At 37.0% G+C, this 21,978-nt stretch overlaps 1 protein-coding gene across 5 annotated transcripts in view; it reads left to right on the top strand.

Annotated features, from left to right (window-relative positions):
* CNTN5 (contactin 5) overlaps positions 1–19,955 on the top strand; it is a 671,848-nt gene extending 651,893 nt beyond the window's left edge. For 4 of the 5 annotated variants that reach the window (XM_074816205.1, XM_074816204.1, XM_074816207.1 and 1 more), the window contains 5 exons: positions 4,705–4,814; positions 13,056–13,242; positions 13,696–13,808; positions 15,206–15,374; positions 17,044–19,955. In XM_074816205.1, coding sequence (XP_074672306.1) covers positions 4,705–4,814; positions 13,056–13,242; positions 13,696–13,808; positions 15,206–15,374; positions 17,044–17,147 — 683 coding nt within the window. In that variant the 3' untranslated portion in view covers positions 17,148–19,955. The remainder of the gene's footprint in view (positions 1–4,704; positions 4,815–13,055; positions 13,243–13,695; positions 13,809–15,205; positions 15,375–17,043) is intronic. The other variant, XR_012622124.1, reaches the window with a different exon arrangement.
* Positions 19,956–21,978: the final 2,023 nt, after the last annotated feature.

Here is a 21,978-nt window from a genome sequence, read left to right as displayed (position 1 = left end):
AAGGGGCACAGCTATATTTCTGTAACAACTCCTTTATTGACATCCTGCCGACTACGCCAATTGTTACGGAGGCTTCCAAATAAGCAACCCACCACCAATTTAAAAAAATAAATAGATTTATTTTTTCCATAAAACCACCAGTCAGCTCTCCGTAGATTACAGATCCGGATGTCCACAAGAGGAGAACAGAATAACTTTCTGGGGTTTGACAGTAACCCGAAATACTTTACAAAGCCCCACTCCCCGGGGGTTTAACGACAACCCCAAACGAAAACTTCACTTCCTAGGGTTTAACGGGAACCCGAAACGTAAAACAAAGCCTCACACCCCAGGGGTTTAACGACAACCCCAAACGAAAACTTCACTTCGTGGGTTTAACGAGAACCCAAAACGAAAAACAAAGCTTCACAGCCTAGGGGTTTAACGGCAACCCCAAACGTAAACTTCACTTCGTGGGTTTAACGAGAACCCAAAACGAAAAACAAAGCTTCACAGCCTAGGGTTTAACGACAACCCAAAACGCTCTATCACTCACCTAGAAAGTGAGGGCTCTCAACCTCGAGGACCTGCTCAGGGCAGCGTCCCAACCCAAAGTACCTCGAGGAGTTTCCTTGGGCAGCGTCCTGACCCAAGGGGAGAGTCCTCTGACCGCAGCGTGCAGCTCCAGGGGACGAGCTCAAAATGGCTCCCCCAGGGGACTCCATTTATACCCAGGCCGAATCTGACCTGTAGTCAATAGCGGCTCCCATTGGTCAAAGGTCTCAGCTACCGCGAGACCCTGAAAACAAAGACAGCCAAAAGCTGCCACGTTTCAACAGCCAGGAAGCTCTGTTTTCACTGGGCGGATGCACCTGCCACAGCCATGGAGAAGGGAGAGACACAGAAGAAGGTATACTATGAGCAAGAGCGCAGGAGAGTAGCATTACAGGAGCAGTCTTCAGAAGTTCCACCTGACAAGTCAGCGTATTTCACCACTAAATAAAAGAGGTTCAGGGCAGAGGTCACCACTGCAGGCCTGATTACTGCTTCATTGCTAGCTCATTTCCTCACCCTTCTAATTCTTCTCTGTTTTAAAGACCTCTGCAAAGACACTGGTCAGAGAGAAGGTGAAAATAGGAAGAACTTGAGGATAAGTCCAAGGGCCTGTCCAGGAAACAATCAGTCACTTCATTCTTGGTATTTTGGAAATCAGACATCTTTTCCATTTCTAGCACAAGATTCTGGAGGAAGTCTTATCTTGCAGGTAATCACGCCACCACAGATCTGGTGGAGTCTCCAAACCAAGGACACACATCATACAAGCTGAGAGGTGGAACTGAACATAACATGTCTTGGCTTTTCTCAGGAATAGAAACAATTTACTGCAGGTCCCCTAGTTTGGAAGGTAATCTTTGTGGCTATTTACAGCAAGGGAGCAAATGCTACCACTTTCTTTACCTACAGGTTGACACAAGTGGGATGACTCTTTGTGATTTTCCTTCTTTTGTGGATTTTTCCACAGAAAGTAATTATTACAGTCATGGGTCCTGGATGAAGTCCCAAAATCTCAACTATGTGGAACTGCCTGGACTCATAATGCAATAACCCAGGCTGAGGTTCTTAGTTTCAACTGAGAACTCAGATTTATGAATTAGGGAAGTGTGTAAAAATCCCTTCTAGAGTCAAATTGAGAAGTGAATGGATATTAAGTGATTGGATGAGGAGTCCTGACTAAGGTTCTGTTCCACAGAAGAGTTAAAACAACATAAACTTGAATAGGCCCTTAGACTTGTTTTTTAAGTTAGATCATGTGGAAATCTTTAAGGATTAAAATTTCAGAAAAACAGATCAGTTTACAGTCATAAATAGGGAGAACACAATGAGGGCTAGTAACTAACCTTTCTTTCTCTTACTTGCCAATATCAAAATTCAGGATTCCCTCTCTGAACATTAGATCAATACAATTAGTGTAATTCCTTGTCCTGCTTTATTATAGCTGTCCCAAAGATCTACAGATTGAACACGTTTCCTTGAAGTGTGATTGCAGCAAATGGAAAGACAAGGTTTCGTGGATATTGCACACAGCCCTTTGAGAACTTGCCATTTAATTCAATCGGGGAATACTAAAGGGAGAATTGAAGATGTTGGCCCTTTTTTTTTCTAGTATGACCTCAGGCAGACACCTATAGTTTCAGTATAATGCCAAGATATTACGAAAAGAATATGATTATAACGTCAGTGACCATTAGAGATGAACCTAATGAACCTTCATTAGTTTTAGACACACAGAATAAAGTATGACATTGGACTGTATTGTATCGCCAGAAATTATATGGTCCTCATCTTATCTGAATCAATAAAAATTCTATTTAGTCTCCATAAACTTTCAGACAGTCATAATATACCTTATTCCTAAATATATAATTTCTGTTCTTTTGCTGAACGCTTGCATTCTCAATGTATAATATCAGTGAAAGTACAATGAATAATTTCTGGATATGTAAGAAATACATTTTCTTCACATAAAAAAAAATTAAACTATTTCTACTCCATTTGTTGAAAACACTTAAAAAAAATCAGAAAATATTCTGTGTTTCTATTCTGAGCAATATATAAACTACTCCTAGTGAATGCTATGAAGAGGAAATGATTTTTACAGTTATAGAAAGTGTAAAGGCTGCCAACCAACATCCTGTGTACATCTCAAATTATTTATCCCACTGCAATCTTTTCTGACAACAAAGTAATTGCTTCAATAATACAAAAACTAGAAAATAGTTTTTGCCACACAAATCTTAGTAGCACATAAAATAGAAAGCAGGGTGTAACTATTGAACAGAAAATCATATTATGAGGAATATATTTTTTCATAGCACAATTCTTCCAGTATTGAATTCAGATCATTACACTTATTCCTGGAGATTTTTTTTTTATTCTCTGTTACCTGAAAAGTTCCATACATATATTATTAGTAATACTCATTGGTGGAGAACACCATTTTGCATCACATCAGAAAATCTTCTTTAGATTAGAAATAAATAAAAAAGATCAAAAAAGATCTGCAAACATTAAAAATCTGACATCAAAAAGGATGAAAAATTTGTACAAGCCATGTCAGAGAAAAAGCATAGGACAGCAGTGCCAGAACAATGCCTGCAATATGATCAGAGAAAGGAGGGTAACTAATGAGTCAAGACTGATATTAGGCATCTTACTAAGGCAGTTTGATCACTGAGAAAAATGTACCATTTTAACTCAGGTTGTTCTATAAGGAAACTCCTTTTCTGTAACCCTGTTAAATGAGACCCAAAAAAAATTTTTTTTAGAAAGCCCTTTGATGTGTCTCCCTATAACATAAGCCAAGACCTCTGCTTGTCCTTCAAGAGCAGATCAACACATCAGAAATGTAATGAGGTACATTAGGCCAAGGAAGAAATCGCAGGGTCTGCAATTGCAGGGGAATGTGAATTCACCCTTTTGCTGAGCAAATGAACTACACCAGAATGGTGGAGAAATGCCGCTATTGTGTGCTTCACTGTCTGTGTTCAAGCCTTGTCTCCACAGCTTGTCTTAAGGAAGTTTTCAGTAATGTTTAGGTAATAAAGCAAAAGATCCTAAAGATTTCCTTAACTCATGCCTCAGTTTGATATGTGACAATTTTGGGGTACTCTTCACTCCCAGTGCACTAACTGCTGATACAAATTGGTGGTATGCTCAATGGCCTGTCACGGCATATCTCTACATTTACCCAACTTCCCAACCACTGAAAGACATTAGACCTCTGTAAAGTGTTCAGTGATATGAAAGTGCAAAGTAAAACATGCCTGTGGCAGCACTGCTGGGCAGGTGTGACATGTAAAGCATCCTGCAGCCCTAAGCTTCCACTGTAGGACACCTGCCCGGGTTGGAGTGCAGGGAGGGGCCTCCAGTCCACATAGTCAGGTCAGGACTGCAGAGTGTCTTATGAAGAGCATGGAGATAGAAACATGAACATAGGGCCAATGGTAACAGCACATGTAATCACAGAATCACAGAGTCACAGAATCATCTGGGTTGGAAAAGACCTTGAAGATCAGAGGGACAAATCCTGGGTCTTAATGTTTTCTTCAGAAAAGTGTGCATCCCAGGCCTAAAAGAGTATATGCTTCACAGCAGAAAGAAGACGGTATGCCCCACACACTGGTGGCTGTGACTTCAAGGACATAATAACATCACCCTAAAAATGTCTTTTACGTAGCATTTCACTACATCTTTGAGTATCACCTCTTACTCGGTATAATCCTGAAGCAGGGCTGACTGAGCACCCTAGCAAGGTATCACTCATCCTGAGCTGACAGAATAGCAGTAAAAAGCCAGGAAGAGAATGAATGCTCCATTTACTACTGAAGTTAGGTTGATCAAGGGCTATGAAAGGGGTAGAGGTGTGGGGGGTACATTTACAAATATTAAAATGGGGGTTTTTAAATCATAGACAAGAGATTCTGTCACAGTTTGCTGCACCCATCATCAGTGATGTAATATTGATGTAGCCTGACACAAATAAAGAAATACAACAATAATAATCTCTTCATTTTATTCAGTTTTTCATGTTCCCCGTAAGTGTCATACCTTCTTGTGATTATTAAGGTAGAACAAAGGAAGTAAATGACAGTTTCAGATGGAATGGTTTTGATAAATACAAGCTGTTACAGTGGAGGTTTATTGTTTCAATTTTTCTTAATACAGAACCCACTGCTGCTCCCATCGATGTCAAAGCTACGAGTTTGTCTGTATCAGAGATTCTTGTTGCGTGGAAACATATTAAAGAAAGTCTAGGAAGACCACAGGGATTTGAGGTATGAACACAGAATATCATAATGAGAAGTCTTGCTGCTTTTTCTAGCATTGCATTCTGTTAACATGTGCAGTAGTGAAGCTTCAATAGAAATTATGCTCAGTTTAGCATACGTATCTGTAGAACAACGGTCACAGCTGTAGCACCGGAACATCTTTTATTTATTTGTGCTTGAAAACTGTTCAACACCAGTTCTTATAACATCTCTTTGACACTTCAAAAAGAGCTGAAAGAACTGCAAGTGACCCAGCATACCTCTTTCACAGTCTGGGGAAGATTAGGTATTGACTGTTTTCAGCTCTAAGTGACCGGTTCAAACTTGTTATTTACTGAGAGCAATGAACACAGAGAAAGGAAAGCGTTTCTGCCATCCATGCACCCTCATCCCGCAGCGGCCGGGGGACATCTGCTGGGCAGATCACAAAAGGTCGGATGTCAGGAGGGGAAGCCGCAGCCGCACAGTCCGCAAATAAAGCTCTGCTTACAGGCAGCCCTTGGGAAAGAGAACTGGCCCTGGCAACGGATCTTCTCGCACTTTTGGATCCAGTTGTAGCTTTGGGTCCAGTTTACAATCCAAACCTCAAGGAACAGATTCAGATCTGAGACTAAACCTATCCTTTGGGTTCACCATGACCCATCCTGACCTTGTGATTCAGGCTATGCTGCTCCTCATGAAATAGCTCGCTTAGACTCAATTTACTGGTTTGGGGATATTTGACCTGCTTTAGTCCTTTAGAGAGTGCTGACTCTTTATTGGTTCTCTACAGTAACAATGAAAAGAGGGTAAACATGTAGATCTGAGGCAGATACCAATCATAAGGATGTCTAAAGATATCTCGTGACCTACTAGCACAGACTGTCTCTCTGGCACCATGTCCGGACGAGACCTGGGGATTAGTGACCATCACTGATGGCTTTAGGTGCCGGGGCAGCACCAGAGCCACCACACTCTCTAGCACAGCCTCAGGCTGGACAGCAATGACCAGGACAGCACATTTACCCCACAGCTTAGACACAGCATTTTTTTACCTGATTGCTGTAGCCTCTTGATACTGACATGCTCCTGTATTGTTATCCAGCGCAGGCTGAGCAGGCTGTGACTACGACATGTCCCCTCAGGTCTCTTAGTTGTCCAGGTCTCTTTCCCATATATGCCTCCATGATGACACTGGCAAACCCTCTGTCAGTTCTCTCTTACTGTACTTTATCACCCCCACTCCTTCCTTACATTAAACATGTTTTTACCCCATTGCACATGGCTTGCTTCATGCAGCAAAAGTGATATCTAACAATTTTACCTTTAGGACTGCTATATATAAAGAGAACAAAACTGTATCTGATAGAGATGATATTCACCTTGCAAATGCTATCCCTCTCCATGTTGAAGTGTTCCACTTGCTACTAAGCTTTGTCCTCAATTTCCAGGCCAGTCTTTTATCCTCTGAAATAACTTACTGACTGCACCCTGTCTCTTCTCTTCAGAAAGGTGGCTTTTTTATAACTCCTTCTCAGATATCTTGATATCTTTTAAATTACACCTATTTTTTACTCTTATCCTCATTCCACCGATCACATTGATTCTCAAAATGTTCTATTAACTTTGTTTTACATATTTTAAAATTAAAAAATAGCTTTTCTTTATGAAATTGAAATTTACCTAGAAACTTATTCTTTCATAACTTGAATGTATTTTGCATTTACCTGCTTGTCACATAACACTTTCCTTAGCTCTACAGATGTGTCCTAGCAATAGATGGCTGTTCCGGGTAGGACAGTGGGCTGTCTTTGTATCAGATGTGGTCTTCCTGACTTGGAAAGTGTTTAGACCTTCAGAGTTCGGTATACTCTGACCCCAACAGTAACACACCTGCTCTATGTCTCTCATGGACTTTTTAGGAATGAATTTGGAAATTGTTATTGATACAGCAGGGGTTATTAACATTGAACCTTATTAATAATTTGGCTCGTCACTGTGCTGTACACCAATTTTAGGATTCTAGTGTGAAGATTACAGAATAAATATTTCAAGCCAGGGACCTGCAGTTGACAGAACAAAAAAATGAAATATAAAAATACTCCACTGCTTCTTTCTGCCTTGTCCCATGAGGGAATTACAGGAGCCTTCTGAGGTACTAGTTTTATCTGGGGAGAGTAGGGTGCTTTTTTCTCCCCTCCCCCCACCTTTCCACTCTGTTTATTTAGCCAAAATTTCACTGCCCGCTTTCTGACAGATGAATCTTTCAGGAAGTAGTTTGCTCTTTTCCTGTCCTCATTCCCAGGAAAAATTATGATTAGAGCAGCCCTTACTCAATAAACAGAAAAGTAAATGCTGCTCTCCTGCATAATTCAGCAAGACAGAACACAATCCAAGGGTGATATTGCTAGATCTTTTCAGTTCCATTTTTGGAAAGGATTTAATCAAAAAGGAGATAATGACTTATAGGATCAGTGTAGCGAGTCAGTGCATTACAGTATTCACTTAGGAACACTATCACACTATCAGCCCAATTTTGCTAACATACTAATGGTTCCTCTTTAAAGCAAAAGTGCAAAAAGGAAGGACTCTGTATAGCAAAACACTAGGGCTAAACTCCCCCCCTAAAAAAACCCTAAGTGCAGAGCAGCTTTATACTTTCCATATGACTAACTTTCTTCAGCTTCTGTGAATACTATTTTAATTTAAAAACTGATTCTGAAAGTTTTATCATATGTACTACAGTGCAGAACATAGCTTGTAGCACAAATATCCACAAATAGCAAATAGATAATGTACAGAAATCCAGTGAATTTGATAAAAAGATGAATGATTTATCTTTTTTTTTTTTTTACAATTATTTCCTATTGCAGAATTATTGTGGACCACAGGTAAAATGTTGCCTTCAATTCAGATTGAATGCAAAATAATCTGACTAGCCACTCTGTTTTCATGTCACAATTTGTATTCTGCCTGCGGTCACCACAGCAGTGACAACCACCTACATGGTCTTCACATTTCCTGGCCTTTTAGAAACAGCATTATAAAAAGGGGGGCTTTTTTTTTAGCTTTTGAATGTTTGAGTTCTAATCAACAAAAGTGACAGAATATTTACTACATATGGACAAGTTCGCAGTGACCCACTTTCACTTCAGCCCTGTTTGCACTTTGTACTAAGGAGTAATGAAAGGCAAAGTAACTTGTCCAATTTCACATTGTCATCCCTGAAAGGCAGTGTTAACTGTTATGTCACATGAGTTTTATGCAAGGTTTGCTGTACTCATTTGCATCCTCCAAAGCACATATTATTCCTGACTTCAGTACAGGTTTGTCAGCTGTCTGCCCGACCTTACTAAATATATGCCAGCTACACTTTGATAAAGTAGAAATAGCTTGAAAACTTTGTCAGAATGGTAGAAAAATATAGTGTGTGGTTCACGCTTATTGTTTAGAATCCATAACCTGAAGGTTATAAAATCTATTTCAGCCCTAGGCAATATTTTCTTTGTCACTCACTACTGGTAGGGAAGGGAAAGAGAATTACTGGCTAGAGATAGATATTTTTGTTTTCATTTTATTTTCCAGAAAACCAAGGCTAATACTTAAGTATACATCACAAAGTTCATGTCTTTTTCACTGGAATTCCCTCCTGGGATAGAATCTTGACTAACCTAATCAAAAGATCAACTTACAACAAAAAAAATATAAAAAGTAGAAAATCTCAAATGCCATTTTCAGAGGGGTTTACTTGACATAATAACTTGTTTATATCATATTCTGTCTTTTCAAATATAAATATTCAAGTTTTTGCTGTTTCTTAGACGTTTTTTATCTGTTTTTACAGTGGAACAGAAAATTATGTCTCCATGGTACTAGAATTTTATTTTTCTTAATTTAGTGAAGTATACCTTGAAGTAATTTAGAAAGAGCATATGGATGTTTCTACCAGAGGCTGGTAAAGCAAGACAGAAAAAAAGAGGAACTGGTGTTTTACCAGCATGAATGCAAATTTACCAGACTTCACTTTTTGAATGAATGAATTTTCCCAACCACAAAATTAGCAATTGGATAGTTTTATATATGAGTCAATTTTGCCTTTGAAGCTACTCATATGCTGATTCAAACCCCTCTAAAATCCTGAAGACTATAAACAGGAGTTCATAGCAGAGCAGTACTAGTGCTTCTCAAGTCCTTAAGGTATGGATCATACCCTAGATCTCTCATGACGGCTTCAAGAGAGCCACACCCTTTGCAATGTCCTTATCATGAATAGTTTTTTAACAAGACCACCAGCTTTCTATTACCTAAAATCAGAAACCTAGATAATTATTGATTTTTCATAAGAAAATACAACTAGATATTTGACGATAGTTCTCAAGGTTAAGGTATGTATCAGTTTTCATCCCTTGTGTATGCAGGACTATGTGGGAGAAGAGAGTAACTGAGGAAAGAGGTGGAGGATGCAAGCTACTCCAGAGAAGATGCCAGAACCTAGGAGTACCGAACAGTGTTTTCTTTCTTCATTTCAGTCAGCAATTGTTTTGGTGAGAGGGAAGGAACTGAGGTTGATTGACCTTTTTGCACAAACCTCTCATCTTGTTGTGAAGGACAGTCACACCAGTGTCTTGAGATGATACAAAAAACATTTCTTTTCTTGTCCAAAGTACTTGGTTCTACCATTGCACTAATATTTGTGCGACTTAACATGTGCCAGTTTAAAGCACTGATAGGTTTTCTGATAATGATAATTAGAATAGTGTTTATGAAATCTGAGTCATGGTTTGGGTTTTTTTTTCAGGGTTAGCAGCAGTTCTTTCAGCTCACAGCTCTTTCTCCACTAGCACTTTCTGTACTCTGAGATCTCTTTGAGTTCATTTTCAGTTACATCAGTACTGCTGATGGTGAATAATCAGAGAGCCCAGGAAAGTTTGTGTGTTTTGCCCACTTTGATTCATCCTACCTAATTTACACTCTTACTTGATCTGCCTAATTTGTAGCTTTAATTCTCTGTGGTCAACAGAAAGAGTATTCAGACCATAACTCTGACTTTAATGAATTTAAAGAGGGCCTGCAATTAGATCAGATTAATTTATACCAAGGTATGCACACCCTAGAAACCAATTTGGGAAAAAAGTAATATTTTTTAAGACACCTTTTAACCTCAAACTTCAAGGAAGTGGTCTGTAAGTATTAGAGGTAGAAAAATTTTAGATGGAAACAAATTATTAACATGATGATTTACTTTTAATGATTTACTTTTATTTTGCATATGCTAAGTCTGCTTAAGCCACAATCAGGACAAAGTAGGTTGCATGTTCCTGCATCTCCTCTATTCAGTGGTTTAAATATCATTATTGCTTTCTCTTCTGCTCAAAGAGATGGGTTTCTGGGAATCAGATATCAAAGCTTGCTATTCTTTGGCTAAACAAAAACCAAAAGAAAGCCCAGAAAAAATTTATAACCTCACAAACAATAATGTATTAAACAGTCCAAATTTTCCCCTTTTTCTTCCATTTTTCAAACATGTGCTACTCTTTTGTGATTTATGCTTCATGTTATAACAAGATTTAAAGTTATCATTAGTGAAAACCTACTCTAAGTGTGCTAAATCCTTCTAAGCAGTACAAATTAAGGTTACAGAAAATAACAAGATTTAAAAAAAACCCAAACACATAAAAGTGTAAATAAAAAAACTCTGTTTTAAGAGATATGTCCAGCACTTTTAAACATCAATGGTATCTTAATTTCAGTTCAAATCGATGTAAGTTCCCCCACCATCGACCTCAGTCAACAATCACTGGTGTACTTTTTTTTTATAATCACTGTTTCCTTTAGTTCATTTGGCCATCACCAAATGGATGCGTGCCTTACAAAAGAAAGAAAAAAGCATATTTTGAGATCAAAGTCCAAACTCACCTGGCAAAACTTTAAGGAGAATTTTAAAAGCAGGGACCAAACACTTAAGGGCTTTGAAGTACAGGAGAAACTGAAATAGAAGTATTGCAAATTGCATTTCATGCTTTTGGTGTTTCATACAGCATATTCATTCCCCCAACGATACCCCCTTTCAAGGGGGAACACCTTTGCCCTGTGGTGCAGCAGAACTGGTTGAGAACATGACATGGTTATTTTTGCAGACTTAACATGTGCAAAATATAATTAGTATCCAAACTGCGAAGCAGTGGTAGAGAGCATTTCCAAACACATGAAAAATATCAAAAGGACTGAGTTATGCTCCTAGATTTTTCCACACTCATCAGATTTCAGTATCTATGTAGTCCTAACACCAATATTTGGAAAAGCACGTTTTCCCAACTTCTTTATACTAAAAAAATGTTTCAGTGCAAAAGCTGGGGGCTATCTACTGTCTTATAAGTTGCATTCATATGAGATGTGTGTGTCCTGTGAATAAACAATGAGACCTACTTATAATTTTGCTCCTGGTTCTCTAGAACCAGGATTTCAGTTGCATTTCCATCTCTGCTACTGTCCACCTGTGTAACCTTGGTTAAGTCACTTTTCCTTTCTGAGCATTTCCTTGTTGGATCCTCAGCAGGCTTCACTAACTGGATGATAGGGTCTTCAGGATATGTGCTGTCTCTCACTACCTGTTTGTACAGTCACTAATACTATGTGGCTCTCATTACTGTAGTGTCAAGTTTGTAAAGATGCATTGCAAGTAAAATGAAAGGAATCTGACTGCCCAAGAGATGATAAGCATTGGATGTTCAATCCTAGTGTGTGAATTGCTGGGTCTTGATTCTTTTTTCTTTCCAAGAAAGATGTGATTAGGTGTTACTTCAGGTACCAACAGGACTGGTCAAACATTCAGCTAGCAAAAATACCTCAGTGAATCACGCTTACTTCAGCAACAAGTGGTGACTACAGCTAGATTTGCTGAGCCATAATTAACTTAAGATTTAAAGCAACAACATTTTAACAAGAGATAACGCAGGCACACACACAAAAATATTTACATGAATTTTACAATTGAAAGAGTAGACTTTGAGTTGGCACAAACTGATATATCCTGGATCAAAGTTAACATAGTCACTTTACTCAAGTGAAGATATGACCTCAAATGCATATTTTTGCAGCCAGGTCTTTCTAGATTTTTTTTTTTCTTAAATGCCAGTGCTAGTGCAATTATAAAAGGTCAGCATTGTACTCATTGGTCTTATTTTCCTATGAAATCCTTGGGTTTTTTGGTTCGTCATTTTCTGGGATACATTCACAAGAGTGCTGTATTGTCCATGACCTTTTCCTCAGAGGAAAAGTTATCCAGATATAATATGAATAACTTATTATGAAATAACCGACTTCACAGAAAAGGTCAAAATGTGGAACAAATGCAAGTAGGTCTCAGCATGAATAATGGTAAACTGGTCTTTGAATGGCACATTAGTGACATCTCCTGTTAGGTAAAATAAGTCCCCATGAGAATTACCTTACTTGTGTAGGTCACTTAGATACATTAAAAAGAGAACTTCTTTTTTCCAGTTATGCCCTGAAAATACTGGTCCTTGAGGAGACTAGTCAAATTCCTAGCTCAGCTCTATAACCTCTTTGAGATTATGATAAACTCAATGCTGATACCAGAAATATGGACTAAGAACCACCAAAGATCATTTAGGGTTTTTACGTCTGAAAAGGAAGGGCATAAACTTAGTATGAAAATTTAATTTACCAGAAACCTGTTTATATCCAAGAATGAAAACTGAATCCACTTCTTTCTTCTTCTTCAGATAATATTTTTCAGATGAATGAAAGATTTCCTTCAGTGTTCTGTCACTTCCTATTCACTACACTAAGAAATCTCATGGCTCTGAATTGCACAGGGCCAGGAAGGGAATATTGCTCACAACATTTCTTAGCTGATGTGGTCAGAGCTTTGCAGGGTGAAGGTAGACGTTCTGGTGACCTACCAGAGGATGAGGTCCCTTTGAACTCTCTGAAATAATTTTGACTCCCTGCCAATGTCCATCCTCTGCTCTTCCATCTTGTAGTTACTTCTTCTTGTGCCAGTACACAACAATTCAATGTGCTTCAAATAATGCCATGAGATTCCGAGTCTCGCCATTTTGGAGAAGTGAGCATTGCTTGGCTCTGAGGTTAGACCACAAACCCCACATGTTTAAAAGAGCCTGATGATCAGACAAAAGGCAGAAATGGCAAAAAGACACTCCGTAGGATAACACATATAAGAATCTGGAAGCATGATCTTCCCAGATGACTATATTAATCCTTCATTTGGTTGCTTGTTGGCAGGTTGGTTACTGGAAAGACATGGAGCAGGAAGAAGCAGCAGAAAAGGTCAAAACTGAGGGAAATGAATCATCCATCCTTCTGACAGGATTAGAAGGAAACACATTATATCACCTAACGGTGAGGGCGTACAATGCTGCAGGGTATGGACCACCCAGCATTGCTGTGCGTGCAGCAACCAAGAAGTCCCGTAAGTGATTGCAGTACCTTTGCTCAAAGGCAGAAGTCAGGGAGCAACCTCTGCCCGCTTGAGTTTTCTTTTAATTAGACTGTATAATGATCAGGAATCATGCATAGTTTTGTTTCATGGCTTTGCCTTGATATTTAGAAATGAATTCATATGATTTTGCACTCATAACAAAGGTTATCTTCCTAGAAAACAAGGCATTTTTGACAAAGAAGGGAGAGAAATAGTTCAACTTCATATGCTCTGTGGAGCTTATGTGGTCGGCTGAGTAAATACGCCACAATCTATTAAATGACAATTCTGGTGCAAAAAAAATCTTTTAAAACTCTGGCTAGAATTGGGAGCCTGCTAACATGACCACTTGTAAATCTAATGAAAGATTGAAATACTTTTATTTTGATTTTAAAGGAACTTCCTATAAAATATATTTATGTACATGTTATTTTTTCTTCTCAGCTCCCAGCCAAGCACCAAGTAATATTATGTGGATACAGGATGGTTCTCATGTGTCTCTTGGGTGGGAGCCAGTCAGACCTCTTGCTAATGAATCTGATGTAATGGGATACAAGGTCAGTTCTTCCCCTTCCCTGCTCAACTTTCTTCCAAATGACTACTCCTATTCCTTGTTGGCTTTTTTCCCTTTCTTGTTTTTCCATGTAAGTAAAGGATGCTGTACAGACTGTCTGCAATTGGTTTTCACCATGAAATGCAATAAATAAAATTGAAAAGAGAGAAATATCCCAACATTTTCTGTGTTGTGATTTTCAACCACTGATTATAAATGGAGTAAGCTCTATCTGAGGGGATCAGTTTATCATATCTGACTCAGAAGTGGCTATTAATAAGACCAACCTGCAATGAAATTCCTACTAACACTTCAATTTAACTGTGTTTGCAGTAGGATTTAGAGAAATATAGAAGAATAAGACATCTTAAAATGACATTAAAATTACTCTTTTTATGGAGCAGAAACACAAATACTTCAGTTTGTTTTGTGATCATACTGGTGATGTTTAAGAACCAGTAATGATAACATCTGACATTTAAAGTTCTGAAGTTTTAAAGCGAAAAATACAGATTAACTCTTAAAAAACAAGTCATAAAAAGCAGTGGAATTCCCTGCAATCTTTTAAATCAAATCAGAATGATTTAAATGTTTTTACAGAAGTGTGTGGAGTGGGGGTTTGAAGCATATATATGATCATTTCTATAGACTACAATCTGATATTCCCTCTGATACATCAGGAAATATCACCAAGAAAGTGCAAAATGCTTCAAATAAACCAGAAACTGCTCTAACCTTTATCAGTGTAGTTGAGATTATGAAAAAGTTGACTTGACTACTTTGGTTTTTTACACCTCTCTGACCTTTTCAATTTTGTCTGGGAACAGAAATTCTTACACAGAAATACCAAAAAGACAGCTATGTACTCACTTGCTTTCCTCCCACACACCATAAGCTTGTACTGAGTTTCACAGGAGATGCAGGGACAGATCTGAGCTATTCTCAGTTGACTTAGCCAGCTAAGGTAAACACAGTAAGGACATTATTTAGGACATTTTCTTTACATTTGAAGTTGGGTTCATGAGCCAAAAATATGAATATCTACATGAATTTGGGGATAAGAATTTGAATCAAATGGAACCCAAAATGCATTTTGAAGAAATTTTGGAGAAAAAATTGTGTAACACCCAATACTGGAGAGGGAAAATGCTATACCTTCACTCTGGATCATAATTAATGTCCTTTGACATTCATTAATTGTTAATATATTTTGCTATTAATGTTTTGAAGCCATTGGAGGGAGGGGAGAGTAAAAGCAGATGACTGTTCAAATGTAATATCAAGAAATCCTTACAGAAAGCATGAAGCAGTTAGCATTTCAGTGACTGCGTTATTTACAGAAAATGTCTGTTATATAACTTGAATGACCACTATGACCACTGTCTACTTTATTGACCATAGGTATTATTTAGGCAAGAAGGCCAGAGCAACAGTCAAGTTATAGAAACACAGAAAACCTCTGCGGTGGTGCTTCTTCCTGATGTTGGTGTCTACATCATTGAAGTCTGTGCAGTCAGTGAAGGAGGGGATGGAACTGCAAGTCCCCAGATCAGAGTTCCATCTTTTTCAGGTAAAGTTACACTTATATTTGGAAGAGTGGTGACTATAGCAGTGCTCATTAACTCTATTATTCCTACCTGAAAAAAATGTTCTCACAATTCTCTAGCTATTAGATAAAATCATTAATCAGTCTTCAGTTCTATGCTGAAACGAAGGTGTCTAGTGCCATTTAAGATGCTCAAGAGCATTGGAGGCATCCTTGTGGGGCTGATGAACAAAGCAGAGGATTTACAGGAAACGTCTCCATTTCTAGGATAACATCTGGAAACCTAATTGAGCTGTAGATGTCTTTACACATGCACTACGTGTCTCAAACAGCATTGTAATCAGCTGAGATGTAATCCACACAGACCAACAGTGGAGTCTGGACAGCAAATCAGCTGATCTTCTGAATTCAAATATTCAGACATAGGCACATAAGGATATCAGAGATGTTCTAAGGTGTCCCAAACATTTGCACAGAGCTGGCAGATATGATGTGGGACTTACAAGATATGCACATCATTCTGGACCACCAGCAGGAGGTGAACTATCTAACACAGCTAAAATGACATGTATTTAGGTAGCTGAACCCTGTGTATGTGCCTGCTTTAGAATAAGCTGAATTTCTCTGTAGGTTCCATTGGCTCCCTTGAGTAGTTATTACTTTATTAATTTATTAATGTATTACAGTATTAATGTATTATCATTAAGTAAATTATGATGTCTAGCTTCTATTTCCTCGGTTACTGCAATATGTTGAAAGAATTTAAAATATCAATATTGCACAAGTAAGAAAGGAATGGAAGGATTAATGGCAAGAAAAAACAGAAAATAACATTGCTTTTTTGCCTAAACATGAGGAATCTTAATTCTAACATTCTGCTAATACTTTAAAATTCTACTAAACATTACTTTTTAGTCTTTAAGGAGTATTTTCCAAAAGGCGTGAGCCTGAAACTTCAATCTAGACCTAAAATTTCAACTCTAATCTAGTCACAAACTACAGTGCTATCAGCAGAATGTAGAAGACACCAACACTTACTCCATGTAATATTTGTTTCATGTATCTTTTAAGACATAACTCTAGACCACAAAATCTTTCATTCCCTCTAACCTGATAATTTTTATTAGACTAAGCACAACAGATCAGTTCCACTTATGACAACTGTGGTCCAAAGAAACCCAGCGTGGTTCCCTTCCCATCCTGTGATCTGTTGTCACCACCAGCCCATAGCACATTTCCCCTTAGCACACCTTTTTAAGGGACTGCTGTGATCTAAAAACATCACTGGGCTACTGGGCAAAAGACTGCTTTTTCCTCCGAACAAACATCAAGATCAAGGGTTAGCTTTCATTCCTCATTCCAGGAAGAATATTTGTGATGACAACAGCCTAATTCTTTTTGAGGATTAAGGCATAAAACCACATACCCTTTTGGAATTTCCTGTTCATTTTCAGACTGAATATGAGGATTCAGCATATGCATTGCTGTAATATCATCATAAAATACTCAATTTCCTTATGTTTGTGTAGAGACCCTATTTTGTGATTGCAGTTCTCACGAGGTAATCCATTGCCTAGAAGTTAGGCTTTTGCTGAGTGTAATAGAATACAGGTTTGGGGCAAAATCTAGTACCTAAATGTACTGAAAACCATTTGCATTGTTTGTTCCTTAATTACTTTGATTTTCATTTCAGGAGGGAAAGTAACAAGTGCTCAGTCCACCTTACATGTGTGGTCCACTTCCTCATCCTCTGTAACACTGCTTATGGCACTGATGGTTCCTTCAACCTCATGGTGAAGACTGCAGACTTTGTTGTTATTGTTATTTGTTTGCTTTAGCTTGATGACATCAAGGGATGGAGTTTTATGTTCGTGGAGAAACTGGAAACCCAAGCTAATGCTTAAAGACCCATAGAAATGCCTGTAGTGCGCTTAGAGGAGTGTTGGAGACACAGTCAATAATTCATCAGGTTTTTTTCTCTTCTTTATTTGTAAAAGTCCTCTGGGGAGAGGACATTTCTTGGCCCAAAAATATGCAGATTGTATGTAATAAACTTTTGTAAGCAAAGGTAATTTCTGTCAAATGTACTTTACTTTTTTAATATGTTTGATTTTGGTGACCCCAGTCATGTATCATTAGGTGTTTAAACGGTGGTATCTAGTATAGTACATCTGTTTGGTTTGGAAAAAAACCATTTTTAAAATATAGAACAAAATTTGATACAGCTTTGTCAAATACTTTTCTTGCATCCCCTATGGTTGGCTGTTCCTACTAATAAAAGAGAAAAACACAGTTTAGATACACAGCCCACTGCAAAAGTGCAGAGAATTTGTTCTGAAAATGTATGAATATGTATTTAATTAACAAAAAGAATTATCAATATAATACTAGACAGCACACTCAGAAAGTGTCAAAATGGAGCAGAAAAGCCATTTATTTTATTACAAGGTAAATGGAAAATGATTAAACACAAACTTAAAAGGAAACAAGTTTGTTTTTTATCAAATACCACATGATTTAATGTCAAATGAATCAAATATTTATTTTCAATAAAAAAATCAGTTCCTAACACATATGACAATGAAAACTCCACTGGGCATTTAAACATGATATATGTTAGGCTGTTAAGTGGACAAATAAAGCAATGCAAGCAGATAAACCTACTTTTTCCAACCACTTCTCAGTTGTAACATTTTTATTTTTTTTTTCTGGGTCCATTTTTTAGTAACATTCTGTGCTTTATATATTTGGTAATCGAGTTGAAGCATATATGAAAGCATATTATGAAGATAATATTAACATTTTTTTGGAATGTAATCTTTCACATATACACAGACTCCAGTAGGATATATTTTAGAGAATGCTATGTCTGAAAAAAAATATTTGGATAAGTGCTGCTGAGCATCATTCCAGTTATTTAGCTAATTGGCTCTATTGCTATAGCTCACTAGAAATTATTCTTGTAGGGACTGTGTGCTATTAGTTTTAATCCCCACATTTTTCACTCATTTGGACAATTTATCTACATTGGAAGGCTTTTCCACGTATTGGCACCCAAATCAAAATGATCCCCAGGGTATATGGTATGTGTGTTTGTACAATTATGGTGTGCATGGTGTTACAAGGGACAGTGTTTTACTACCATGTGTCTAGAGATCGTGCCTAGGATGAACATTCCCTTGCCTGGGAATAATCAAGTCAAAAGAGTTTAACAGGCAAGTCCTAATAGCATAGTTTTTCTAGCTGTCCATCCCTCTAAAAATTTTGATGCACCCTTATTTTGGTTGATGTGTTCTGGGTCTAAAATACAATTAATTTGCCAGCTCACTAGCAAAATAATACTTGGCATTTAGCTACTGTGCCCTTTCTTAGCAGTTTTAAAATAGTAGCCAAGAAAGCACAACACAGATAAAGTGCTTGGTAGGTAAAAAGCTGACTATGACTACTTTTTTTTTCTTTTGAATATTTTACCAGTAAAATTTTTCAGAGATGTTTTAACTCAAATCTTTATTACCCACTGATATTTTAAATAATTTTCTAAAAAATAGGTTTTAAATTTACTTAGTCACCATGTTGCTAGGAAAACAAAGGCAGGAATGCTAGCTGAGCATAGACTGTAGATACAGACAGAAGAACTTCTATATCTCTGCTTCTGGAAGAGCCTTTGACATCAAAGAAAGGAGGTGGAATGTACCTTGTTGATAGAGCAAACTCATAGAAAATAACTTCCTGCTGTCATTTGTAAAACAGTAGCGTTGTTACTGTGCAGAGAACTTGCATTACCAAACCACTGTTTTTTAAAAGGTTAAAATAAACAAGAATAAAGTGACAAACCAAAAAAGCAAAATGGTTATTTTATAAATTAGTTAAGCATCATTTTCTCTATTTTTTATACAGTTGCTTGCCAATGCAGTTTATTTCAGAGTATTCAAAAAGGCTACAGTTACTGCTGGTGGCTTTCTGGTTAAGCAACTTTCTGAATACAATAAATGGCTATGCTTTATAAGAATTAAAGTCTGATAAGGAGACAGAGTTGCATCTAGATATATCTCGATCTCTAGTATCAAGATACAGATAGAAATACTGAACATACCATCAGGTAATGTAATTCTATTGCAGGGATAAAAAGGGGTATGTTTTATATTCAACATGAACAGAATATGTATTTTGCATCTTAAATATATTAATAAACATGTTTAAAATGTTTAAGTACCTATGTATTACCTATTTGTTACTTTGTAGAAGATGATGTTTCCTTATCATGACATATTATTTTTTAGTTGCAAAGGAAAGCTCCTTCCTTTTTCATGTAAAAGATTGTAATAGTGCAGTCTAGTGTCACTGAGGAGACTGTATTTTTGTATAATGCCACAAGATCTGTTTGGAAAAAATAAAGAGAAAGAAACTTTGTTTTGCAGACCAAAAGAAAGATATTGTCATGGCCCATATCAAAATGTTAGATATGTTGTATACAATCTGTATATATGCTATATATAATGGTATATACGATGTGGAAGACACAGTAATATAATAGTTCCTGTGTACTGTTCTTGTAACATTAGATCTTTTTAATAAATAATTCTCTTTTTATTGACTTTTATCTTATCTCCTGTCAGCTCCTGAATTATATTCATTGAGGACAGGGTGACACAAATGTTTTGGGTTCCAGCAGTAGCAACCTTTTAATTACATGACTTCCAAGAAGAAAATGATGAATCTTCAATAGTGAATGTAGACAACGCACCCATTAAAACCAAATAATTTTTGGCATCATTCTAATTTCACATATGTGTTGGTTTCCCTGGGTAGCTACTACTTTTATAAATAAATAACCGAAAGATGCAAGAAGTCTGGAACTCTCAACATGAAACTATACCTAAAAAAACCTGCAAAATAAGTCTCCAAATTAGCTTCAGAGATAAAAACATTTAAAAAAAAAGTCATGAGAATAAGTGCTTTATAAGGAAGCCACCAAGGACAATCTCCTATGTGCTGAAGTGTTATATAGTTTATGGGACCTCTCTGTCATGTATAACATTCTTTCAAGTGTCACTGATACCCCATAGCTGTTCAGGCACAAAAGAACAGCATGGCCATTTCATGTTCACTTGAAAGTTTTAGTTGATTTGTTTTAAATTTGAAATACTTTGATAAATCACAACAAAAAAAGCTTTCAAAAATTCACATAACCTTTTGGAGGAAAAAATGTAATAACAGATGACCCAATTATAGCAAATAGTTTTCTTTTTTGATAGTTTTATTTGAGTTTTCAATAATCCCAGATCACTTTTTAATGAAATGCATATCTATATGGGTAAATGACTTTGCAACACAATACAAAGTCAAAAAGCCCATTCTGGAAACAAAAATAGATTGCCACAGTCACCATTTGAACTGAGACTTCAATTACAAAATGGCTTAAATAACATATTATATCAGAACTTCCACTAAATTAGTTATGAATGTCACAGAAAACTGTAATGACCTGGGTTTGCTGACGTGGAGAACTGTGCATATTGAAAATCCATATCCTATCAGAACTTCTACAAAACTGCAACCCACTCTTGCCATTTTATGGCTATCATCACAGTTCATCTGAAGATGAAAGACATTTTCCTTCTTAATTACTTCCTATGCTTTTGAGCAAAACAGTGTCAGGGATAAAAGAAAATGAACAGCATTTTATTACAACCAGTTAGTTGGCTTTAGGCTATTGCAGACAGCCTCCCTAAGCATGACAACACACAGGCTGCTTCCAAAAATACAAGTCCTGAGTTTGCTTTAAGACTTTTCTCTCAATTCCAGTGAAGACAGACCTGAGCACCGACTTTGCCTTTATTATGGTTCATCTTTTTAATACTTTAAACAAGATAATAATAGTGTATATATATTAAAGGCCTAGAAGACAAATCTGTGGAAAATTGTATACTAGCAATTTCAGTTATTCACATTACTTATGACAGTGGTCAGCAGCTTAAGCATGCTGGCACAGATGTAAGGATGCACAGTTATTCTTCCTTCCTGTGCTCCTTTTCTGCTGTCAGACTATTAACGAAGCACCCCAGCTTGTATAAGAATCTACCTAGTCATCAGAAGAAACTGATAAAGAAATCTGTGATGCCTCTTTATTCATCTTTTACTATGATGAAATAGACATGTCTGGCTAGAGAAAAATACCCTCCTTTTTGATATGGTTTTGGGTTTTTTTCCACTTTTAAGTTCAAACTCATCAATTCTAAAAAAACACAGAATAAAACCATAAGAAAGTCTTCCTGAAAGATATAATATCAAAATGAATAACAAAGACAGGCACTATATGTGTTAATCACATATAGAGGTATTCAGCATATTTAGATGTTTGTACAGAAAATAAAATGGGAAAATGCATCAATTTCCTTCCAGTAATAGAAAACACATGAATAAAAAGATATTGAAAGTATTTGAAGCATATCTGGGTCAAAGCTTTAGCAAGTACAATTTTACTCTAAGATGCATTGCTCTGATGCCTGGCTGAGCAGGCGCTTCCATTTCATAATGACACCATCTCTTATCTTCTACAAAAGGGACTTTTAAAGACAGGATAGTAAAACGGGGTAGTCCTTCTGATATTCCTTTAAAACTTCACCAT

This window comes from Strix aluco, chromosome 2 (genome assembly GCF_031877795.1).
Source record: "Strix aluco isolate bStrAlu1 chromosome 2, bStrAlu1.hap1, whole genome shotgun sequence".
NCBI classification, from domain to species: Eukaryota; Metazoa; Chordata; class Aves; order Strigiformes; family Strigidae; genus Strix; species Strix aluco.
The sequence above is the reverse complement of the archived record's forward strand: the minus strand, read 5'-3'. Positions and strand labels throughout refer to the sequence as shown.